A 24,398-nucleotide genomic window follows, 5' to 3' on the forward strand; every position below is an offset into this window, starting at 1 on the left:
AGCCTTGTTCCTGTCTTAGTAAAACACTCAAGAGCACAAGTTAAATACCAAGGAAATAATCAAAGTCCATTAATTCTTTAATCATATTGGTTTATTATCTTTAAAATTAATTAGGGATTTTGCCTCAACAATCTCCCCCTTTTTGAAGATGATAAACCTATGATTTAGGATTAAGGATTTTGATTATATATATGAAGAATAACAGAGCTTGAAAATTTATTTTAATGCTCCCCCTCATTTTTATAATCCATTATGCAGAGTTTTTAAGAACTTTAAAAAGCTCCCCCTCAATTTCATAATATATTGCATAAAATAAACATATGCAGGATTGAACCAAAATCAATATTCATTCATTGATATAAAGCATGAAGTACATTACATGATATATATGGTTCAAAACAAAAAAGAAATTCATAGCATGTGATCAAGCAAAAAATGAAGTTAAAAAAAACTTCAATAACTATTGATCACTAGACCTACTTAGGGCCTAAAACTAAGAAAAACTTAAGACCTTAAATCCTAAAGCTTCTCCCCCTTTAGTCATCTGCAAAAAGGATAGGGAGGATAACACAGACAGATTCAGGGAGTAGAATCCCCAGAATCAGAGGATGGTTCTTCATCAAAGATGGATTGGTCAACAAAGGTTGGTCCAGGAATGGCCAAACCAGGAGCATGGACTTTGACAGACCAATCAGCCAAAGCACAGACAATTTTGTGAGTCTTGGTAGAGACTCTGAGTGCCCTAGAGGCTAGTTTCTCAGCCCTTGAAGGTTTAGAGGGAGGAGCAGGTGGAGCAGCACCAGAAGCTTCAGCTTTCTCTTTGTTGGCAGTCACAAAGGTATTGAGGGATTCAAAAAGAGCAGCTATGTTAGGAAGCTTGCTTGTAGTGGTGGTTTTCATTGGTGGTGGTGGTGGAGTGTATGAGGGGATGGTGTTTGGAATGGGAAGATCAGAGACCAAGAAGTTGCTTGCACCAGCAACAGACCCCATAGTTGAAGAAGAGAGGTTAACATTCTGAGCTGTCTGAGCCATACGTTGAACTTCTTAAGATGGTAAAGATCCAGAGGCCAAAGGCATTGGATCTGCTGACATAGCAGGCTCATTTGAAGCATTTTGATCAATGTGTTGATCAGCAAAGAGTTGATTCAGCTCAGCACCTTGAGCATTCTGATCAACTGTTTGTGTTTCTTCAGCAGTTGGAGCAATTTCCACAAAGGGACAATTTTCATCAACTTGAATGGGTTCAGCAACTTGCACATTCTGAACTCCAGGTTCAGCAGCAGAAACTTCAACCTTCTGAGCTGCAGAAACTTCAACATTCTGAGCTGCAGAGACTTCAACATTCTGAGCTTCAGGAATTACAACTTCCTGAGCCACAGTTGATTCCTTACCATCTTGAAATACTTCATTGTTGAAGTCAGTATTGACATCTTCAATGTTAAGGTCAAACCCAGTTGAGAACTCCATTTGTGCAACTTGAGCATCTCCCTCAATTGACATGTTTGAAGCTAATATCTCAGCCACTTCCTGAGTATCTTCATCTACATTCTGAGTTTCCTTCTCAGTATTTTCTTCAACTCTTTGATCTAGATCAATAGAGTTTCCATCAGCAGTTTGAGGTATACCATTATAAGCCTCAATAGCTTGCTTAACATTCTCAGCTTCCCTTTGAAGAGATGCATCATTATCCTTCTGAGCATCATCTTCAGTTAGTGACTCTTCAAGCAAAGTTTTGAACTGAGAGCTTCCTTCTTAAACAGTCTCCCTTGCAAGCTTGGAGACTTCAGAGAACATTTCCAATTCTGGTGGAGAGGAAGGTCTGGTTTCTTCATTCTTAGGAGATTCATCTCTGATTTCCTCTACCTTTCTCTTCTTTCTGGTTTTCTGAACATTCTTATTAGAAGTCCTCTTAGCAGACCCAGAAGTTCCAGAAGTTGTGAAGGATGGCATGTTAGAGGTGGTGATGCGAAGTTGACCTAAAGTCTTTGATGTGAACTTCATGAAGTCAAACTTACGTTTTTCTCCCTCAAGAGGTACTTTTGCTTTCTGAAAGATGGGGGTTAGGTGCATTCCATAGGGTAACCCAGCAACTGTTTGTTTGTAGGCCAAACAGGAATCAATCATATGTTGAATGATGATGAAGCAAAGGTTCAGCTTGGTTTTGTTCATGAGGTGGTAGATGATGCATAGGTCCATATCAGAGACAACATCAAAAGATCCACATTTGGGTACTAGGGTATGTCTAACCATGTTGTGAAGGATTTTTGGGACATCCTCTAGATTTGTGGAGTTAAAGGTGTGATTTTCTTTGGTGTACTTGACTATGAGTTGATTACGGTTAACTCTAACATCATTGTACCATGAACAAGAAAACAGCTTATTACCTTCATTTGGGATTTTCAAGGCTTCAGAGAGAAAGTCTTGAGTTACAGTGATCTGAATACCCTTGACAGATGAGATGAGAAAGTTCTCATTTTCATTCTTCTTCTGCTTCACAGTCAAGTTGGTGTAGAACTCTAACCAGATCTTCATATGTGTGTTCTTGCAAAGATACAAAGTTTGTCCATCCTTGTGGATCAGTGAACTCCTTCAGATTCCACCCCTTTGTTTCCAAACTCCCAAACTCAAAGTATTTTGTTCTGCTCATTGGTCTGAGAGCAATCTTCTCTGCTCTTTGAGCCCTTATAAGTGCAGCAACCTTGGCAAAATCCTTTCCTTTGCCATGCTTTTTAGAAGAAGCTTCATCTTCATCAGCCTCTACATCTTCTTCATCTACTTTTGCAGCATTTTCACCATCATGCTGAGATGAAGGTTTTTCCTCTGAAGGAGAAGCAACTTTCTTTTCCTTCTTATAGGTTTTTCTTGCAGCCTTAACCATTTCAATGAGAGTTTGTTCAGAGTCCTCTTCTACTTTCTCTTCATCTTCCTCTTCAGGGATTTCCGTTTCTTCTTCAGGATCTTCTTCAATTTCCTCTTCAGAATCTTCTACCTTTTTATCATCACTTGAATCTGTCTTCTTCTCTTCATCGGAGACTAGATTCACATGAGAGACCTTTGGTTCCTTTGAGGATTTCTTCATCCTAGTTGATCGTCTGGTAGGAATGGGTCTAGGTTTGGTGATGGGTTTCTTAGAGGATTTTGATTGGGAAGATTTTGGAGCGTCAAAAGCAGGGTAAATGACGTCAGGAAGGATTGTGTGAACAGGGTTTTCATTTAAAGGTTGTTGATCAGAGGATTGACCAGCAGCGGCATTTGGTGGTGGTGATTGAGAACGTTCCACTTGACTTGTTTCATCATCAGAGAACTTTGAAGTGGTTTTGGTTCTGGCCATGTTTCTTCGAAAAAATGAAGAACAGAGTGATTTGAATTTTTGAGGAGAAAGAAGTTTGGATTTGAAGTAGATGTGAAATAATCAGAGTTGTTACTGATTATATAGACCAAACGTGCAGAGTGAAAAGAAAGAAGGAAAGAGAAAGTAGCAGTTACATTGGGAAGGAGGAAAATTTGGAACGGACAGGAGAGAGAGAAGAAAGTAGCCGTTTTGAAAAGTGAAAGGGGATTGGTTGATTTGATAGTTAAGGTTTTACATGGTGGTTAAACCTTAAATGTAACTTCTTATAACCAAGCATTAAATGCTTAAGATTATAGAAATATTTCTGGAGAAAATCAACGCAAAATCTCACGCATGAGATTTCTGACCCAGATTTCAGGTTTTGAACATTCTGATATTCATGAACATTCTGACCTGATGAACATTCTGAACTCAGGAACATTCTGATGAATGTCCAGATTGAGATAGATCTATCTGATTTGCATCAGATGACATCAAGGGGTTTAGTCTAAGGCCCTTAGTGATCTGTAATCAATCTTTATTGGGATTTTTCATGATTAACAATTTTTCTTTAAGAAAACTGAATCTATCCTCAACAAGGGATTTTGTGAAAAAGTCAGCTAGTTGATTTTCAGTATCAACAAAGCTTAATGCAATATTCTTTTCCTGATCATGGTCTCTAATGAAATGATGCTTTATTTCAATATGTTAAGACCTAGAATGCTAAATAGGATTCTTAAAAGGATTAATTGCACTTTTATTATCACAAAAAAATAGGAGTACTTGTGTACCTTAGTGTGTAATTTTCCAACTGATTTCTTACTCACAAAATTTGAGAGCAACAACTAGCTGCAGATACACACTCAACTTCAGTTGTGGAGAATGCAATGGTATCAAGACCATTCAATTAATGCTTGTCCCAAGACTTGACAGAAGCCACTTGTACTCTTCTTCTCAACTTTGTCTTCAGCATAATTAGCATATTCTACAAGATCAAAACAAGAACCTTTTCTATACCAAAGGCCAAGATCAGTAGTACCTACTAGATTTCAGAAAATCCTTTTAACTGGAGTTAAATGAGATTCTTTTGCACATGTTTGAAATCCAACACATATTGATGTTTGCACTTTTATCTTTGTCTTCAATTTTGGCAATTAAAGTAAGATAATTAAACAAACTTTTATGCTCAAAGCAAGGCCAATATAAGTTTAAGAACAAAATATGAAAACCTTAGAGCAATATTTGAAGATTATAACAAGATCATACACAGCATCAACATGAAGATCAAGTATATAAAAAATCTTCTAATGGGAATTTCAAACATAAGATTCTTTTGGGATTATGTCTGAAGAATGGTATTTTCATAAACCATATCAAAAACAAGTGAGTATCTTCTTGTTTTAGATTATTCTGAAGTTTGACAAATTTAGACATTTTTTATGTTTCAAATTAATGAACAATCATGATTTAACATCAACGATCAAACATAAATCTCCCTATCAACAATGATGATTTAGTTTGCAACTCATGTTAATAATTCAGAAATGTATCAAAATCATTTATTTCAAATGTGAAAAGATAAGTATTCACAAATTGATGTAACACATTTAAAGCATAAGACATCATGTAATGATTTTAAACATCAATTATGACTTGTGCAGTTGTAAATGAGTATCATACCATCATGAAAGGAGTGTGAACAAAGTATGAAACAATTATTGCATTTAAGTTTAAACATTTGATATAAGCATATATTAAACATGCATTCAATCATCATATTTATTATAGTGCAAATAAATGTGTACCTTATATGATGATGTTCCTTACTTTGAGATTCAATGAAGAGAGCATGCTTCTCTTTCTTTGAAATACTTTCTCATTTGGATGGAGAACTCCAAGCATCAATAAGGATGTCCTTCTGAAGCAGTTTAATCATCAGTAGCCTTCTCTTCTTCTTAGTCTTTCCAACTTTCTGATCTGACTGTCTTTTAACATATCCAGATGTTTCAGACATATGATCAACAGATGAAATGCTTTGTTCATGAAGAATGTTTCCTTGAACATTCTGAACTTGAGTTGAAGGAATTGTTCCATCATTTTTCATCTGAGAGTCCTCAAAGACACTTGCATTGTGATCTGAGCTGAATTCCTCTATATTCAGATCAAAACCAGCTTCATTTCCAGCTAGCTCATCCTCATCAGATTCTAGAACAATTTATTGTTTATCAAACTGGAGTTTACTTATGATGTTTGTAACATCACTTCAGATTTTGAAATTGTTTCAGCAGTAGAAGATTTAAAGGATTCTTCTCCAATAAAGGCTTCTAGCTTTGTTAGCTTTCTGAGATATTTTTCAGAAGCTTTTTCAATTTCATTAACTTTCTGAAGTTGTTATGCAGGAACTTCATCAATTTTCTGAGTTCCATCTTGCATCAACTTTTCTGAATTCATGTTTCAGTAGTTGCATCAGCTTCCCAAACCTAATTGGTTGCAATCTCAATATTTGAGGTATTGCTTTAACTTGCTGACTTCCATACTCAGCAACATCAACTTCCTTTTGACGATGTTCAACATTCTGAGCTTCATCAACTTTCTGAACAGCTTCCTTAACAATGTTTGCAGCTTCTTGGAAGGTTTCTTCAGGGATGTCTTGATCCAATTTTGGAAAATCCTCATTGTTATCAAATTCTTTATGTTAAAGATTTGATAATCTTTCTCATACACTTCACTTTTTCAGAGACATCTTAAAATGCTTGAATGTGAGTGTGAAATCCAATTCATATAGAATATGAGAAGTCTTCTTGTTCTTGCTTGAAAACAGAGGGATGAACTTTGAAGCTTTCAATTTTTTCTGAATTGAGTAGCTTCAGCATCAGGAGCATTTTCTTGAACATTCTGATCTGCAGACACCTGAACATTCTGATCTTCCATTTCAGATGTTTCTTGAACAGTCTGAACTGTTTTTCCCAGCATCTTGAAACACATAAGTGTTGAAGTCTGAGTTTTAAATCATCTGTGTTGTGATCAAAACTAGTTGCAAATTCCATTTGCTTATCTTCTAGTGATTGAACATTTTCTTCACATATAATCTTGGAAGCAAATATTCCTGCATCACAGATTGACAAAGCTTTTGGTACCCATATTACTTTGGGTCCTTGAAGGTTAGTGTTTCTCTTTTTGAGAGATTCTTTCTTATGACCACATTCTGATTTAAGATAATCAGATTTGTTGTAATAAGAACATTATGTTTTACCAATCTCAACCTTTTGAGACCAATCTTAATTTAGGATAAAAAGTCTTTTTGAAATGGTTGAATTCTTTTTCAAAATGATCATTTTTATTTACCTTCTCACTTTTGTTAGTGATAGGTTATGAAACCTAAACCAGCCTTTTTTTTTTTTGAAAGGTCTTAACAGACTTTATAAAGTTGAATATGTCCTTTTTCAAAATTTTACTTCCCTTTTAGAAATATCATTTTGTTTCAAAAATTCAGACTTTTCTAAATCTTACAAATTTTTGCATATTGAGAATCTTATGTTTCTCAAATATTTTAAAATGCATGAGTCACATTTTCTTTCTTTATACAAGAAAAGTTATTATTTTAAAAGTTCATACTTTTAAGATAAAATGCATGAGTCATATGAGATATTTTTAAACACTTTATATAAAAGATAAGGATTAGAATTTCTTACCTCTTCACTTCTTGTGTTTGTCTTTACTCATGTGTTGACTTCTCCTTTTTCTTCAGAATCATCTCTGGTTGTCATCTTTGCATCTTCTTCTTCAAAGATCATTCAGATGTGACATGCACTTTGATTTGCAGGTTTTGACATCACTTCCTTCTGGATCTTTTCCTCATACACTGTTAAGTGCTCAACCCATAGAACCAGGCTCTGATGCCAATTGAAGTGGATAAAATAGTCACAAGAAAGAGGGGGTTTGAATTGTGACCCTTTAAAAATTATCCTGCAACTTTAAAAATGATTCTCAAGTGGAAACTTGGAATAGTTAAGTTAATAGCAGACTTCAGAACGTTCTGATGTCTGAGTGCAAAAACAGTTTAAAGCAGACTTCAGAATGTTCTGGTGTCTGAGGCAAAGACAGTTTAACAAAGTAAATGTGTTTGTGTGTGTTTGTGTTTGCAGTAAGTAAAGAGTATAGGGAAGAGAGAATCAACACACAGAAGTTTATAGTGGTTCACCCAATGTGGGTTAGTCCACTCCTCACAATCTTGTGAGAGTTTCCACTATGATGCTTGAGATAACCTCTCAAATCCTGCACCTTACAATCTGTGTTCACCTGAACACTTACAATCCTGTATTCTCTAAGCCTCAGCAGGCTTGCATCTTGTTGCTAAGTTACCCACTTAGACTTTTACACCTTCTGCTCAAACTAACACTTTAGCACCTCTAAAGCTAGATGAGACTTTCTTTTCTTCTTGCTAAGTTACCCACTTAGACTTTGCACCTTCAGCTCAAACTAACACTTTAGCACCTCTAAAGCTAGATGAGACTTTCTTTTCTTCTTGCTAAGTTACCCATTTAGACTTTGCACCTTCAGCTCAAACTAACACTTTAGTACCCCTAAAGCTAGATGAGACTTTACAAGATGTTTGGAGTTTGAATGTTTGAGAAACAAACAGAAGAAGAAAGAAGAAGAAGTTATCTTGGAGATAACAGAGAGTATTGATTTGCACTAAGTAATGAAAGCCTTAGTCATTGATCAATTTCAGTTTGCAAAAGCTTCAAACAAAATCAAGTTGTTTTCTTGTATGCTTTGCAATTTGTGTGGAGTTTGAATGTTTGAGAATCAAACAGAGGAGGGGGAAGAGAAGTTATCTTTGCAAGAGATAACAAAGAGTATTGATGTGCACTAAGTAAATGAAAGCCTTAGCCATTGATCAATTTCTGTTGCAAGAGCTTTTAAACAATCTTCAAGTTGTTTATTTGAATGCTTTGGCAAGGTGCCAGTTTTGCTGAGCCTTAGATCTGTATTTATAGAGTCTTTGGGCTCAAATAGCCGTTGTAGGGTGTCCAATGGTGTTATGCCACGTGTCCTGGGCCCCACAAGCTTTTACTTGAAAATCTGGGTGAACATTCTGACCATCAGAATGTTGTTGCGTTCCCAGGATGAACATCAGAATGTTGCTGTGTTCTTCATCAGAATGTTGGAAATTCATGATGTTCTTCATCTGGGTTCATCATGGATGAATGTTGGATGAATTTCTGGGCTTGCCCAGCACGTGATGTGAGATTTGTTTGAGTTTTATCCTCCAAAAAGTAGCTTCTCCATATGCTTCAAAAGTTGCTGGAAAAGTAGGATAAAGTGAACCAAATCTGTCTTGGACTTTGTGCAGGAAAGAGAGGATAGTGGTCTGCAGCTTCAGGCCCATGCTTCCAGGAAATCTGCTTGATTCAGTTCAGAGTACAAGTTATCTCTGATGCAAGATCTCCTTTTGCTACCTTTTTCTTCTTTCTACCAACTACACTGTTCATGGCTGGAAGCATGTGCAGGAGTGAACATTCTGATCATCAGAATGTTTCATTTGTGCTCACTTAAGGATGATTTGTAAGACTAAGTTTGATGTAATCAATCCTAATAGTAGAGACACGACTGAAGTGCAGTGAATGCAACATCTAGGATGATATTCTCATTGGAATAATCCTAGTACTTTAATGTTCATAGTCTTGGATGAACATTAAAGATCCTTTTGACATAAATCTTTGTTCATGCCTTTATTGTTGATAGATCCATGCAGATGTACCTTTCTGGACCTCTAATTCATGTCAAGCGTGCTTGCATGTTCTTCACGTTCTTGATGAATTTGGGTTTGCTTATGAACAACCTTCTGGACTATCATCAGAACGTTCTGATCAACTTTCTGATCAACATTCTGAACTAACTTTCTGAACTTCAGAGTTAGTTCATGAATTCAAATGTACTTTGATTTCTTGTATCTTGGTATGATTTAAACTTTGTTTGTGTCTTGGTTAATCACTCAAGAATGCACAAATACCAAGAACTATCAAAGTCCATTAATCTTTTAATCATCATAGATGCCTTTATTGCTTGATCCATGCAGAAGTACTTCTCTTGACATTTATTTATGTCACATGTGCCTTGCATGACCTTGATCTATGTTCTTGAGATTCTGGGCTTGTATAGAAGCAACCTTCTGATCTCTTGTGCGAACATTCTGATTTCTGAGCAACATTCTGATCTAACTTTCTGATCTCAGTGTTAGATCTTGAAATCAAATGTCCTTTGATTACTTGATTCTTGGTATGATTTAAGCCTTGTTCCTGTCTTAGTAAAACACTCAAGAGCACAAGTTAAATACCAAGGAAATAATCAAAGTCCATTAATTCTTTAATCATATTGGTTTATTATCTTTAAAATTAATTAGGGATTTTGCCTCAACAATCTCCCCCTTTTTGAAGATGATAAACCTATGATTTAGGATTAAGGATTTTGATTATATATATGAAGAATAACAGAGCTTGAAAATTTATTTTAATGCTCCCCCTCATTTTTATAATCCATTATGCAGAGTTTTTAAGAACTTTAAAAAGCTCCCCCTCAATTTCATAATATATTGCATAAAATAAACATATGCAGGATTGAACCAAAATCAATATTCATTCATTGATATAAAGCATGAAGTACATTACATGATATATATGGTTCAAAACAAAAAAGAAATTCATAGCATGTGATCAAGCAAAAAATGAAGTTAAAAAAAACTTCAATAACTATTGATCACTAGACCTACTTAGGGCCTAAAACTAAGAAAAACTTAAGACCTTAAATCCTAAAGCTTCTCCCCCTTTAGTCATCTGCAAAAAGGATAGGGAGGATAACACAGACAGATTCAGGGAGTAGAATCCCCAGAATCAGAGGATGGTTCTTCATCAAAGATGGATTGGTCAACAAAGGTTGGTCCAGGAATGGCCAAACCAGGAGCATGGACTTTGACAGTCCAATCAGCCAAAGCACAGACAATTTTGTGAGTCTTGGTAGAGACTCTGAGTGCCCTAGAGGCTAGTTTCTCAGCCCTTGAAGGTTTAGAGGGAGGAGCAGGTGGAGCAGCACCAGAAGCTTCAGCTTTCTCTTTGTTGGCAGTCACAAAGGTATTGAGGGATTCAAAAAGAGCAGCTATGTTAGGAAGCTTGCTTGTAGTGGTGGTTTTCATTGGTGGTGGTGGTGGAGTGTATGAGGGGATGGTGTTTGGAATGGGAAGATCAGAGACCAAGAAGTTGCTTGCACCAGCAACAGACCCCATAGTTGAAGAAGAGAGGTTAACATTCTGAGCTGTCTGAGCCATACGTTGAACTTCTTAAGATGGTAAAGATCCAGAGGCCAAAGGCATTGGATCTGCTGACATAGCAGGCTCATTTGAAGCATTTTGATCAATGTGTTGATCAGCAAAGAGTTGATTCAGCTCAGCACCTTGAGCATTCTGATCAACTGTTTGTGTTTCTTCAGCAGTTGGAGCAATTTCCACAAAGGGACAATTTTCATCAACTTGAATGGGTTCAGCAACTTGCACATTCTGAACTCCAGGTTCAGCAGCAGAAACTTCAACCTTCTGAGCTGCAGAAACTTCAACATTCTGAGCTGCAGAGACTTCAACATTCTGAGCTTCAGGAATTACAACTTCCTGAGCCACAGTTGATTCCTTACCATCTTGAAATACTTCATTGTTGAAGTCAGTATTGACATCTTCAATGTTAAGGTCAAACCCAGTTGAGAACTCCATTTGTGCAACTTGAGCATCTCCCTCAATTGACATGTTTGAAGCTAATATCTCAGCCACTTCCTGAGTATCTTCATCTACATTCTGAGTTTCCTTCTCAGTATTTTCTTCAACTCTTTGATCTAGATCAATAGAGTTTCCATCAGCAGTTTGAGGTATACCATTATAAGCCTCAATAGCTTGCTTAACATTCTCAGCTTCCCTTTGAAGAGATGCATCATTATCCTTCTGAGCATCATCTTCAGTTAGTGACTCTTCAAGCAAAGTTTTGAACTGAGAGCTTCCTTCTTAAACAGTCTCCCTTGCAAGCTTGGAGACTTCAGAGAACATTTCCAATTCTGGTGGAGAGGAAGGTCTGGTTTCTTCATTCTTAGGAGATTCATCTCTGATTTCCTCTACCTTTCTCTTCTTTCTGGTTTTCTGAACATTCTTATTAGAAGTCCTCTTAGCAGACCCAGAAGTTCCAGAAGTTGTGAAGGATGGCATGTTAGAGGTGGTGATGCGAAGTTGACCTAAAGTCTTTGATGTGAACTTCATGAAGTCAAACTTACGTTTTTCTCCCTCAAGAGGTACTTTTGCTTTCTGAAAGATGGGGGTTAGGTGCATTCCATAGGGTAACCCAGCAACTGTTTGTTTGTAGGCCAAACAGGAATCAATCATATGTTGAATGATGATGAAGCAAAGGTTCAGCTTGGTTTTGTTCATGAGGTGGTAGATGATGCATAGGTCCATATCAGAGACAACATCAAAAGATCCACATTTGGGTACTAGGGTATGTCTAACCATGTTGTGAAGGATTTTTGGGACATCCTCTAGATTTGTGGAGTTAAAGGTGTGATTTTCTTTGGTGTACTTGACTATGAGTTGATTACGGTTAACTCTAACATCATTGTACCATGAACAAGAAAACAGCTTATTACCTTCATTTGGGATTTTCAAGGCTTCAGAGAGAAAGTCTTGAGTTACAGTGATCTGAATACCCTTGACAGATGAGATGAGAAAGTTCTCATTTTCATTCTTCTTCTGCTTCACAGTCAAGTTGGTGTAGAACTCTCTAACCAGATCTTCATATGTGTGTTCTTGCAAAGATACAAAGTTTGTCCATCCTTGTGGATCAGTGAACTCCTTCAGATTCCACCCCTTTGTTTCCAAACTCCCAAACTCAAAGTATTTTGTTCTGCTCATTGGTCTGAGAGCAATCTTCTCTGCTCTTTGAGCCCTTATAAGTGCAGCAACCTTGGCAAAATCCTTTCCTTTGCCATGCTTTTTAGAAGAAGCTTCATCTTCATCAGCCTCTACATCTTCTTCATCTACTTTTGCAGCATTTTCACCATCATGCTGAGATGAAGGTTTTTCCTCTGAAGGAGAAGCAACTTTCTTTTCCTTCTTATAGGTTTTTCTTGCAGCCTTAACCATTTCAATGAGAGTTTGTTCAGAGTCCTCTTCTACTTTCTCTTCATCTTCCTCTTCAGGGATTTCCGTTTCTTCTTCAGGATCTTCTTCAATTTCCTCTTCAGAATCTTCTACCTTTTTATCATCACTTGAATCTGTCTTCTTCTCTTCATCGGAGACTAGATTCACATGAGAGACCTTTGGTTCCTTTGAGGATTTCTTCATCCTAGTTGATCGTCTGGTAGGAATGGGTCTAGGTTTGGTGATGGGTTTCTTAGAGGATTTTGATTGGGAAGATTTTGGAGCGTCAAAAGCAGGGTAAATGACGTCAGGAAGGATTGTGTGAACAGGGTTTTCATTTAAAGGTTGTTGATCAGAGGATTGACCAGCAGCGGCATTTGGTGGTGGTGATTGAGAACGTTCCACTTGACTTGTTTCATCATCAGAGAACTTTGAAGTGGTTTTGGTTCTGGCCATGTTTCTTCGAAAAAATGAAGAACAGAGTGATTTGAATTTTTGAGGAGAAAGAAGTTTGGATTTGAAGTAGATGTGAAATAATCAGAGTTGTTACTGATTATATAGACCAAACGTGCAGAGTGAAAAGAAAGAAGGAAAGAGAAAGTAGCAGTTACATTGGGAAGGAGGAAAATTTGGAACGGACAGGAGAGAGAGAAGAAAGTAGCCGTTTTGAAAAGTGAAAGGGGATTGGTTGATTTGATAGTTAAGGTTTTACATGGTGGTTAAACCTTAAATGTAACTTCTTATAACCAAGCATTAAATGCTTAAGATTATAGAAATATTTCTGGAGAAAATCAACGCAAAATCTCACGCATGAGATTTCTGACCCAGATTTCAGGTTTTGAACATTCTGATATTCATGAACATTCTGACCTGATGAACATTCTGAACTCAGGAACATTCTGAACTCTGGAACATTCTGATGAATGTCCAGATTGAGATAGATCTATCTGATTTGCATCAGATGACATCAAGGGGTTTAGTCTAAGGCCCTTAGTGATCTGTAATCAATCTTTATTGGGATTTTTCATGATTAACAATTTTTCTTTAAGAAAACTGAATCTATCCTCAACAAGGGATTTTGTGAAAAAGTCAGCTAGTTGATTTTCAGTATCAACAAAGCTTAATGCAATATTCTTTTCCTGATCATGGTCTCTAATGAAATGATGCTTTATTTCAATATGTTAAGACCTAGAATGCTAAATAGGATTCTTAAAAGGATTAATTGCACTTTTATTATCACAAAAAAATAGGAGTACTTGTGTACCTTAGTGTGTAATTTTCCAACTGATTTCTTACTCACAAAATTTGAGAGCAACAACTAGCTGCAGATACACACTCAACTTCAGTTGTGGAGAATGCAATGGTATCAAGACCATTCAATTAATGCTTGTCCCAAGACTTGACAGAAGCCACTTGTACTCTTCTTCTCAACTTTGTCTTCAGCATAATTAGCATATTCTACAAGATCAAAACAAGAACCTTTTCTATACCAAAGGCCAAGATCAGTAGTACCTACTAGATTTCAGAAAATCCTTTTAACTGGAGTTAAATGAGATTCTTTTGCACATGTTTGAAATCCAACACATATTGATGTTTGCACTTTTATCTTTGTCTTCAATTTTGGCAATTAAAGTAAGATAATTAAACAAACTTTTATGCTCAAAGCAAGGCCAATATAAGTTTAAGAACAAAATATGAAAACCTTAGAGCAATATTTGAAGATTATAACAAGATCATACACAGCATCAACATGAAGATCAAGTATATAAAAAATCTTCTAATGGGAATTTCAAACATAAGATTCTTTTGGGATTATGTCTGAAGAATGGTATTTTCATAAACCATATCAAAAACAAGTGAGTATCTTCTTGTTTTAGATTATTCTGAAGTTTGACAAATTTAGACATTTTTTATGTTTCAAATTAATGAACAATCATGATTTAACATCAACGATCAAACATAAATCTCCCTATCAACAATGATGATTTAGTTTGCAACTCATGTTAATAATTCAGAAATGTATCAAAATCATTTATTTCAAATGTGAAAAGATAAGTATTCACAAATTGATGTAACACATTTAAAGCATAAGACATCATGTAATGATTTTAAACATCAATTATGACTTGTGCAGTTGTAAATGAGTATCATACCATCATGAAAGGAGTGTGAACAAAGTATGAAACAATTATTGCATTTAAGTTTAAACATTTGATATAAGCATATATTAAACATGCATTCAATCATCATATTTATTATAGTGCAAATAAATGTGTACCTTATATGATGATGTTCCTTACTTTGAGATTCAATGAAGAGAGCATGCTTCTCTTTCTTTGAAATACTTTCTCATTTGGATGGAGAACTCCAAGCATCAATAAGGATGTCCTTCTGAAGCAGTTTAATCATCAGTAGCCTTCTCTTCTTCTTAGTCTTTCCAACTTTCTGATCTGACTGTCTTTTAACATATCCAGATGTTTCAGACATATGATCAACAGATGAAATGCTTTGTTCATGAAGAATGTTTCCTTGAACATTCTGAACTTGAGTTGAAGGAATTGTTCCATCATTTTTCATCTGAGAGTCCTCAAAGACACTTGCATTGTGATCTGAGCTGAATTCCTCTATATTCAGATCAAAACCAGCTTCATTTCCAGCTAGCTCATCCTCATCAGATTCTAGAACAATTTATTGTTTATCAAACTGGAGTTTACTTATGATGTTTGTAACATCACTTCAGATTTTGAAATTGTTTCAGCAGTAGAAGATTTAAAGGATTCTTCTCCAATAAAGGCTTCTAGCTTTGTTAGCTTTCTGAGATATTTTTCAGAAGCTTTTTCAATTTCATTAACTTTCTGAAGTTGTTATGCAGGAACTTCATCAATTTTCTGAGTTCCATCTTGCATCAACTTTTCTGAATTCATGTTTCAGTAGTTGCATCAGCTTCCCAAACCTAATTGGTTGCAATCTCAATATTTGAGGTATTGCTTTAACTTGCTGACTTCCATACTCAGCAACATCAACTTCCTTTTGACGATGTTCAACATTCTGAGCTTCATCAACTTTCTGAACAGCTTCCTTAACAATGTTTGCAGCTTCTTGGAAGGTTTCTTCAGGGATGTCTTGATCCAATTTTGGAAAATCCTCATTGTTATCAAATTCTTTATGTTAAAGATTTGATAATCTTTCTCATACACTTCACTTTTTCAGAGACATCTTAAAATGCTTGAATGTGAGTGTGAAATCCAATTCATATAGAATATGAGAAGTCTTCTTGTTCTTGCTTGAAAACAGAGGGATGAACTTTGAAGCTTTCAATTTTTTCTGAATTGAGTAGCTTCAGCATCAGGAGCATTTTCTTGAACATTCTGATCTGCAGACACCTGAACATTCTGATCTTCCATTTCAGATGTTTCTTGAACAGTCTGAACTGTTTTTCCCAGCATCTTGAAACACATAAGTGTTGAAGTCTGAGTTTTAAATCATCTGTGTTGTGATCAAAACTAGTTGCAAATTCCATTTGCTTATCTTCTAGTGATTGAACATTTTCTTCACATATAATCTTGGAAGCAAATATTCCTGCATCACAGATTGACAAAGCTTTTGGTACCCATATTACTTTGGGTCCTTGAAGGTTAGTGTTTCTCTTTTTGAGAGATTCTTTCTTATGACCACATTCTGATTTAAGATAATCAGATTTGTTGTAATAAGAACATTATGTTTTACCAATCTCAACCTTTTGAGACCAATCTTAATTTAGGATAAAAAGTCTTTTTGAAATGGTTGAATTCTTTTTCAAAATGATCATTTTTATTTACCTTCTCACTTTTGTTAGTGATAGGTTATGAAACCTAAACCAGCCTTTTTTTTTTTTGAAAGGTCTTAACAGACTTTATAAAGTTGAATATGTCCTTTTTCAAAATTTTACTTCCCTTTTAGAAATATCATTTTGTTTCAAAAATTCAGACTTTTCTAAATCTTACAAATTTTTGCATATTGAGAATCTTATGTTTCTCAAATATTTTAAAATGCATGAGTCACATTTTCTTTCTTTATACAAGAAAAGTTATTATTTTAAAAGTTCATACTTTTAAGATAAAATGCATGAGTCATATGAGATATTTTTAAACACTTTATATAAAAGATAAGGATTAGAATTTCTTACCTCTTCACTTCTTGTGTTTGTCTTTACTCATGTGTTGACTTCTCCTTTTTCTTCAGAATCATCTCTGGTTGTCATCTTTGCATCTTCTTCTTCAAAGATCATTCAGATGTGACATGCACTTTGATTTGCAGGTTTTGACATCACTTCCTTCTGGATCTTTTCCTCATACACTGTTAAGTGCTCAACCCATAGAACCAGGCTCTGATGCCAATTGAAGTGGATAAAATAGTCACAAGAAAGAGGGGGTTTGAATTGTGACCCTTTAAAAATTATCCTGCAACTTTAAAAATGATTCTCAAGTGGAAACTTGGAATAGTTAAGTTAATAGCAGACTTCAGAACGTTCTGATGTCTGAGTGCAAAAACAGTTTAAAGCAGACTTCAGAATGTTCTGGTGTCTGAGGCAAAGACAGTTTAACAAAGTAAATGTGTTTGTGTGTGTTTGTGTTTGCAGTAAGTAAAGAGTATAGGGAAGAGAGAATCAACACACAGAAGTTTATAGTGGTTCACCCAATGTGGGTTAGTCCACTCCTCACAATCTTGTGAGAGTTTCCACTATGATGCTTGAGATAACCTCTCAAATCCTGCACCTTACAATCTGTGTTCACCTGAACACTTACAATCCTGTATTCTCTAAGCCTCAGCAGGCTTGCATCTTGTTGCTAAGTTACCCACTTAGACTTTTACACCTTCTGCTCAAACTAACACTTTAGCACCTCTAAAGCTAGATGAGACTTTCTTTTCTTCTTGCTAAGTTACCCACTTAGACTTTGCACCTTCAGCTCAAACTAACACTTTAGCACCTCTAAAGCTAGATGAGACTTTCTTTTCTTCTTGCTAAGTTACCCATTTAGACTTTGCACCTTCAGCTCAAACTAACACTTTAGTACCCCTAAAGCTAGATGAGACTTTACAAGATGTTTGGAGTTTGAATGTTTGAGAAACAAACAGAAGAAGAAAGAAGAAGAAGTTATCTTGGAGATAACAGAGAGTATTGATTTGCACTAAGTAATGAAAGCCTTAGTCATTGATCAATTTCAGTTTGCAAAAGCTTCAAACAAAATCAAGTTGTTTTCTTGTATGCTTTGCAATTTGTGTGGAGTTTGAATGTTTGAGAATCAAACAGAGGAGGGGGAAGAGAAGTTATCTTTGCAAGAGATAACAAAGAGTATTGATGTGCACTAAGTAAATGAAAGCCTTAGCCATTGATCAATTTCTGTTGCAAGAGCTTTTAAACAATCTTCAAGTTGTTTATTTGAATGCTTTGGCAAGGTGCCAGTTTTGCTGAGCCTTAGATCTGTATTTATAGAGTCTTTGGGCTCAAATAGCCGTTGTAGGGTGTCCAATGGTGTTATGCCACGTGTCCTGGGCCCCACAAGCTTTTACTTGAAAATCTGGGTGAACATTCTGACCATCAGAATGTTGTTGCGTTCCCAGGATGAACATCAGAATGTTGCTGTGTTCTTCATCAGAATGTTGGAAATTCATGATGTTCTTCATCTGGGTTCATCATGGATGAATGTTGGATGAATTTCTGGGCTTGCCCAGCACGTGATGTGAGATTTGTTTGAGTTTTATCCTCCAAAAAGTAGCTTCTCCATATGCTTCAAAAGTTGCTGGAAAAGTAGGATAAAGTGAACCAAATCTGTCTTGGACTTTGTGCAGGAAAGAGAGGATAGTGGTCTGCAGCTTCAGGCCCATGCTTCCAGGAAATCTGCTTGATTCAGTTCAGAGTACAAGTTATCTCTGATGCAAGATCTCCTTTTGCTACCTTTTTCTTCTTTCTACCAACTACACTGTTCATGGCTGGAAGCATGTGCAGGAGTGAACATTCTGATCATCAGAATGTTTCATTTGTGCTCACTTAAGGATGATTTGTAAGACTAAGTTTGATGTAATCAATCCTAATAGTAGAGACACGACTGAAGTGCAGTGAATGCAACATCTAGGATGATATTCTCATTGGAATAATCCTAGTACTTTAATGTTCATAGTCTTGGATGAACATTAAAGATCCTTTTGACATAAATCTTTGTTCATGCCTTTATTGTTGATAGATCCATGCAGATGTACCTTTCTGGACCTCTAATTCATGTCAAGCGTGCTTGCATGTTCTTCACGTTCTTGATGAATTTGGGTTTGCTTATGAACAACCTTCTGGACTATCATCAGAACGTTCTGATCAACTTTCTGATCAACATTCTGAACTAACTTTCTGAACTTCAGAGTTAGTTCATGAATTCAAATGTACTTTGATTTCTTGTATCTTGGTATGATTTAAACTTTGTTTGTGTCTTGGTTAATCACTCAAGAATGCACAAATACCAAGAACTATCAAAGTCCATTAATCTTTTAATCATCATAGATGCCTTTATTGCTTGATCCATGCAGAAGTACTTCTCTTGACATTTATTTATGTCACATGTGCCTTGCATGACCTTGATCTATGTTCTTGAGATTCTGGGCTTGTATAGAAGCAACCTTCTGATCTCTTGTGCGAACATTCTGATTTCTGAGCAACATTCTGATCTAACTTTCTGATCTCAGTGTTAGATCTTGAAATCAAATGTCCTTTGATTACTTGATTCTTGGTATGATTTAAGCCTTGTTCCTGTCTTAGTAAAACACTCAAGAGCACAAGTTAAATACCAAGGAAATAATCAAAGTCCATTAATTCTTTAATCATATTGGTTTATTATCTTTAAAATTAATTAGGGATTTTGCCTCAACAGATCCAACTATCTATCTTCTACAAGTCATCTCCCTCATTCCAGATCTGCTCTAGTTTTAGATTTGTTTAGTTCCCAGTTCCTTTACAGATTCATGACATGCGATAAGAAAAGATTCAACGTCTAAGATCAAACATTATTTGAGAAATAATAAAACAATGAAACAATGCCTAAGTTCTCTTCACTGTAGCTGATCTCCAGGATCTCCTCATGTTCCCAAATTCCAGTTGTTAATCAATAATCAATTGAAATTCACGGCTGTGTTATTACTACTATGGATTCGTTCGTTAGACCACCTTCGTTGTCTCTCCGACTCGTCGTCGCTGACTCACCGTCTTTCCTCTTATATTTGTCTTCGTTTCCTATTATATTTACCAATTCTCAAAATAAGTTTTACAAATAAAAAAGAAAACAACATCTAAATTAAATTACTTGTGTGTTTCTATATGAAATTTTCAGCCCCAAAACAATCAATCGTACATGAAAATGATCAATTTGAGCAATGAGGTGTGGGTTGTAGAGGTTGAAGATAAAGGGTGGTGGAAAGTGTAAAAGAAATAATCTAGTGTTGACGGTGTATGATAAGATTGTGCTCTTCAATTAATCTAATGGCTAAAGTTAACTTTTCCATGGTGGGAAAGGATTCACCTTTCCCATGTTAAACTCCACCTAAATTTTATGTGAAAATAAAATAAAATTCTAAAGTTTTAAAGCATTAAATGTGCCATTTTCTTTTCGGTGGCATTTACAATGGGAAGGGTTAATCCTTTCCCACCATGGGAAAAGTTACTTTTCACCTCCACGTGTCACTCAAACAAGTTGCTTTTATTTTGTTTGTTTTTTCAATGATTAAAAATGCTACTCCCTCCGTTTCTTTTTAATTGTCACTTTTAGATAAAAATTTTGTTCCTATTTAACTGTCACTTTCAATGTTCAATGCAACATTGAATGTTGTTTTACCAATATTACCCTTAGATATTTATTACGGAGAGAGAAACATATGAAATGAAATATTAAATTAATAAGGTTATTATAGTAAAAGTAAAAACCATTGTATCAAAAGTAGTAACATTTATTGATTGTCTTGGTTTGTGTAAAATGTCAAAAAGTGACAATTAAAAAGGAACGGAGAGAGTAATATTTAATAGTATTAACAAGTTTGCTAGTACACCCCTGTTTTTACGAAATCATATATGCACCTCACCCATTTACACGTAAATAATTTAGCACCTTTTTTTTTTATATCTAACCTTTTTTTTTTTAATTTGACAAAAACAGCGAAAATTATATCATTCAAAAATAATTTAGCACCTTTTTTTTTTTGATATCTAAACTTTTTTTTTAATTTGACAAAAATAGCGAAAATTATATCATTCAAAAACAGCGAAAATTGATTAACTTCATATACTAGTTTTCCCTTCAAAACACATATACCAGCTTCATAAAAATATATGAATTGTCATTAATTGACGTGGTAATACAACATTGAATGCATGTGTAATATACACTAATAATGTATATTAAACTCTAAGTTCCTAAAGTATCTCGAAATATATCTATTTGACGTGATTTGATTGAATACATGTGCATTATTTTTTTGGAGAGAATGCGAATTGATCAGTAAATTGAATTAATTATTTTTGATACAAATTTAATTAGAGAACATAATTTTTTTTAGAAGAATTAGAGAACATCTCATGCACAATGAGATATATATCATTTACTGGTTGTTTAAAGAATATCATTTATGATCAAACAATATTTACGAGTCGTGGCACATTACAAAAACATTATAGTTTATTCTTAAACATGCTTTAAGGACTAAAACCTTATTTATCTTAATATTATGTAATGTTTTGATTATATGATGAGATTGAAATTTGTATGTGGGGGTTTCGATAGAGTGTTGGTTCAAGATTTATGAGTTTATTTTTAGATGGCCACAAGCCCATCAAAAATGGCCCACTCACTTATCATTATTCTATATGTTGTGGGGTCTCAATTTTTGTTTCAAGTATAAAACCAAAAAGTTAAAAAAGGGTAGCAAGTAAAAGATCACAACCATTGAATTATTTTATTATTATATCTAAGGTTAAAAAACACCTTTCCCATGGTGGGAAAGGATTAACCCTTCCCACGGTAAATGCCACCTTTTCGTATTAGGGTAAAAAGATAATATCTTAGTTTAAGGTAAAGAATGTCTTAATGTTCAAAGAACATTTGCAAATGACAATGAAACGGGTAACCCTTCACAAATTAAACAAAACGAATTAAATAAACGTAACACACATGCTTAACAAACAATTATAAGGAAGAAAATATAGCACCCATTAATTAAATCTAGCACCTTTTTTGAATGAAATTAAATCTAGCACCAAATAAGTCAAAAATATAGTTTTAAAAAATAACTTATTTTGCGAAAACAAATAGTCCATATGAAATACTTCATGCCAAAAACTAAGGGTGTAAGTGGTTCGGAGAAAACCAACGAAACCGAATGTCTAAACCGAACCAAACCGAAAAAATATCCGACCTTGTTTGGTTCGGTTTGAAACCGATCCGAACCAATCGAAACCGATCTAGTTTGGTTTGGTTCATGGTTTTTCATTTTGAGATCCTTGAAACCGATGAACCAATCTGATAGTAACCACACTCCTTATTTTACTAATATTATCCTACCTCACACAAATTTATGGTTAGGCCCAAAATTAAACATAAAATACTTTTTAATCCATTCACTTTCTCTCATCTTCATCTCATCTCATTAATCAGAGTCTTTCATTTCTACTAAAAAAGAAACCCTAGTCGTCAACCACACCAAACCCATTGTTCATCGCTACCCGTCATCGCTGAGATCGTTCATCTCTTGGTTAATTTTATCATGTTTATGCCATTGATTTATACTCATTATATTTCATTGTTTTCCATGTTCATTTTCTATGCCATTGATTTATACACATTACGTTATATGTCATTGTTTAGTGAAGATTATAAAAAGCCATTCAAAAAAGAAAGCAATTTGCGATCTGCGTAAAATTTTGATCGTGTGTGATGTCACTGATGTGTATTGATAAAAATTGAAATAAAACTATAAAATATATATACTACCCCTAGAAAATTTTCACACATGTATGCATAACTTTTTATTTGTTGGTTCAAACTTAATTTTATAAGTTTTAGGCTTAATTACATAAACAGTCCATTAATTAATTATAAAATTTCAATTTGGTCCCCTTATTAATTTTCACTTCATTATGCTCCCATAAGTTACCTATGCCAGTCAAATAAATCCATTCTGTTAAATTCTTTGAAAAAATCGTTAACATTCATCCCCTTCATCATCAAACCCAGAAAAATTCATCTTCTTCATCACTAAACCTAGAAAAATTCATCATCTTCATCATAAAAATCCAGAAAAAAAACTAAAAAACTTAAACAATAAAAACACATCCAATAAAAACACATTAAACCTAACCCTTCTATATATAAAAAAAAAAAAACTTTACATATTCAACCACACCCAATTTCTTCTTCTGGCTCATTTCTCATTGCCACACGCATCCAATAAAAACACATTAAACCTAACCCATCCAAATTCACAATAATAAAATTCATCAATCAAACACAACACGAAAACTCAAACAAAATGAAATCCAGTTTCCCACACCCTCACTTATCTGCTTCTTACTTCGTCTCTCTTCTCACCCCAACCTTGCAAAATCAATCCACGCCACCTCTCTTCTCCCTCAGTCTGTCTTTTGGGTTCATGTTGAATGGAGAGAAAGAATTGACAAAGGTCAATTGTTCCTAATTTTTTTAAATTGTTCCTACAGTTCGGGTTTATGCATCTCCTGAAAATTTTATCAAATCAAAAGGGGGATTTTTTAGTTGTTCCTAATTTCACGTTTTGGAATGTAGGAGTTGCGATTTTGCAAAACTTTGTGTGAAACTTAGAGCTGTAGAATTGAAGAGTTGCTTGCGATTTTGTGAAACTTTATGCGAATCTTGGAACGATTCAGTTTTCTTTATTCTTCTTCTTCGTTCCTTCAACCGAGTCACATCATCAATGAAATGATACTTCTGCATCTGAATAACAGGGATCCAGTTGAGTGCTGACGGTGTACGGCCGCGAATGTTGAATCGTAATTGTTGAAGGATGGAGCAATTTGCGCAAGGTTACCACAGAGAGCATCGGTGTTCGCGTTGGCAACTGGGAACTAACCGTGAAACCAAGAAAGCATTGCATCTTTGGCGTAGGAATCGACAAAAGGCGGCGAGGGTTGAAACAGTGCCGTTTAGTGTCTATCCTTCTGTGATTCATGTATAGCCGCCATGGCTAGTGTTAAGTTCACAAAAAGAAAAAGAGAAAAGAGAGAGAAGAAAGTGAGATTTTTGGATTTACTTTTTGAATTTATTTTTTGTTTTTCTAGATTTCTGGATTTATTTTTTTGTTTTTGTTTTTGGCGAGGAAGGAAATGTTTAATTTTTGAGTTTTTTTTTCAATTTTTTATTTTTCTGGATTTTCATGATGAAGGTGATGAATTTTTCTGGGTTTAGTGGTGAAGAAGATAAATTTTAATGGGTTTGATGATAAAGAGGATGAATGTTAACGTTTTTTGATTAAAAATTGACGGAATGGATTTATTTGACTGACGGAGGTAACTTATGGGACCAGAATGAGACGAAAATTAGTATGGGGACTAAATTAAAGTTTCATAATTATTTAAGGGACCATTTATGCAATTCTAAACTGATTTTTGTGTTTGTTGATGAATGATGCACATATGGATCATGTGAAATATTTGAGTTTGATGAAGTTGTTTTTGATGAATGATGAATGAATGAATCTTGGATCATATGTATGAAATATTGAATAAGGTTAGTTATAAAAAGTTGTTTGAAAAATAGAGAACATGAAAAAACAAAATATGAAATACAATTATACAAAGTTCTATGAAATATTTTGTGAAAATATTAATTTTTTTAAATTGTATTTTTAAATAAA

General features: G+C 34.9%; 2 protein-coding genes and 2 pseudogenes across 2 annotated transcripts; all 4 read right to left on the reverse strand.

Moving 5' to 3' along the window:
- Nucleotides 1-1,044: 1,044 nt before the first annotated feature.
- LOC146934734 (uncharacterized) lies at nucleotides 1,045-3,331 on the reverse strand. The gene is made up of 3 exons (XM_085707936.1): nucleotides 2,522-3,331; nucleotides 1,759-2,436; nucleotides 1,045-1,716 (listed from the first exon to the last, which is right to left on the reverse strand). The coding sequence occupies exons 1-3, from the start codon at nucleotides 3,329-3,331 to the stop codon at nucleotides 1,045-1,047; spliced, it is 2,160 nt and encodes a 719-aa protein (XP_085564062.1).
- A 531-nt stretch (nucleotides 3,332-3,862) lies between these two features.
- On the reverse strand, nucleotides 3,863-6,304 carry LOC146934735 (uncharacterized; annotated as a pseudogene).
- Nucleotides 6,305-10,667: 4,363 nt separating this feature from the next.
- On the reverse strand, nucleotides 10,668-12,956 carry LOC146934736 (uncharacterized). Its single transcript, XM_085707937.1, has 2 exons — nucleotides 11,382-12,956; nucleotides 10,668-11,339 (listed from the first exon to the last, which is right to left on the reverse strand). The coding sequence occupies exons 1-2, from the start codon at nucleotides 12,954-12,956 to the stop codon at nucleotides 10,668-10,670; spliced, it is 2,247 nt and encodes a 748-aa protein (XP_085564063.1).
- A 548-nt stretch (nucleotides 12,957-13,504) lies between these two features.
- LOC146934737 (uncharacterized) lies at nucleotides 13,505-15,946 on the reverse strand (annotated as a pseudogene).
- Nucleotides 15,947-24,398: the final 8,452 nt, after the last annotated feature.

The sequence above is a fragment of the Medicago sativa genome, chromosome 4 (genome assembly GCF_051527215.1).
Source record: "Medicago sativa cultivar Bolivia chromosome 4, Bolivia_mono, whole genome shotgun sequence".
In the NCBI taxonomy this organism is placed as follows: Eukaryota; Viridiplantae; Streptophyta; class Magnoliopsida; order Fabales; family Fabaceae; genus Medicago; species Medicago sativa.

Excerpts from the sequence above, each read along its gene's own strand:
- LOC146934734 (XM_085707936.1), bottom strand. The coding sequence starts at position 3,331 with ATGGCCAGAACCAAAACCACTTCAAAGTTCTCTGATGATGAAACAAGT. Across the intron at positions 2,437-2,521 it reads AACACACATATGAAGATCTG|ATCACTGTAACTCAAGACTT; the intron begins GTTAGAGTTCTA and ends AAGGGTATTCAG. Across the intron at positions 1,717-1,758 it reads CCAAGCTTGCAAGGGAGACT|TCACTAACTGAAGATGATGC; the intron begins GTTTAAGAAGGA and ends TTGCTTGAAGAG.
- LOC146934736 (XM_085707937.1), bottom strand. The coding sequence starts at position 12,956 with ATGGCCAGAACCAAAACCACTTCAAAGTTCTCTGATGATGAAACAAGT. Across the intron at positions 11,340-11,381 it reads CCAAGCTTGCAAGGGAGACT|TCACTAACTGAAGATGATGC; the intron begins GTTTAAGAAGGA and ends TTGCTTGAAGAG.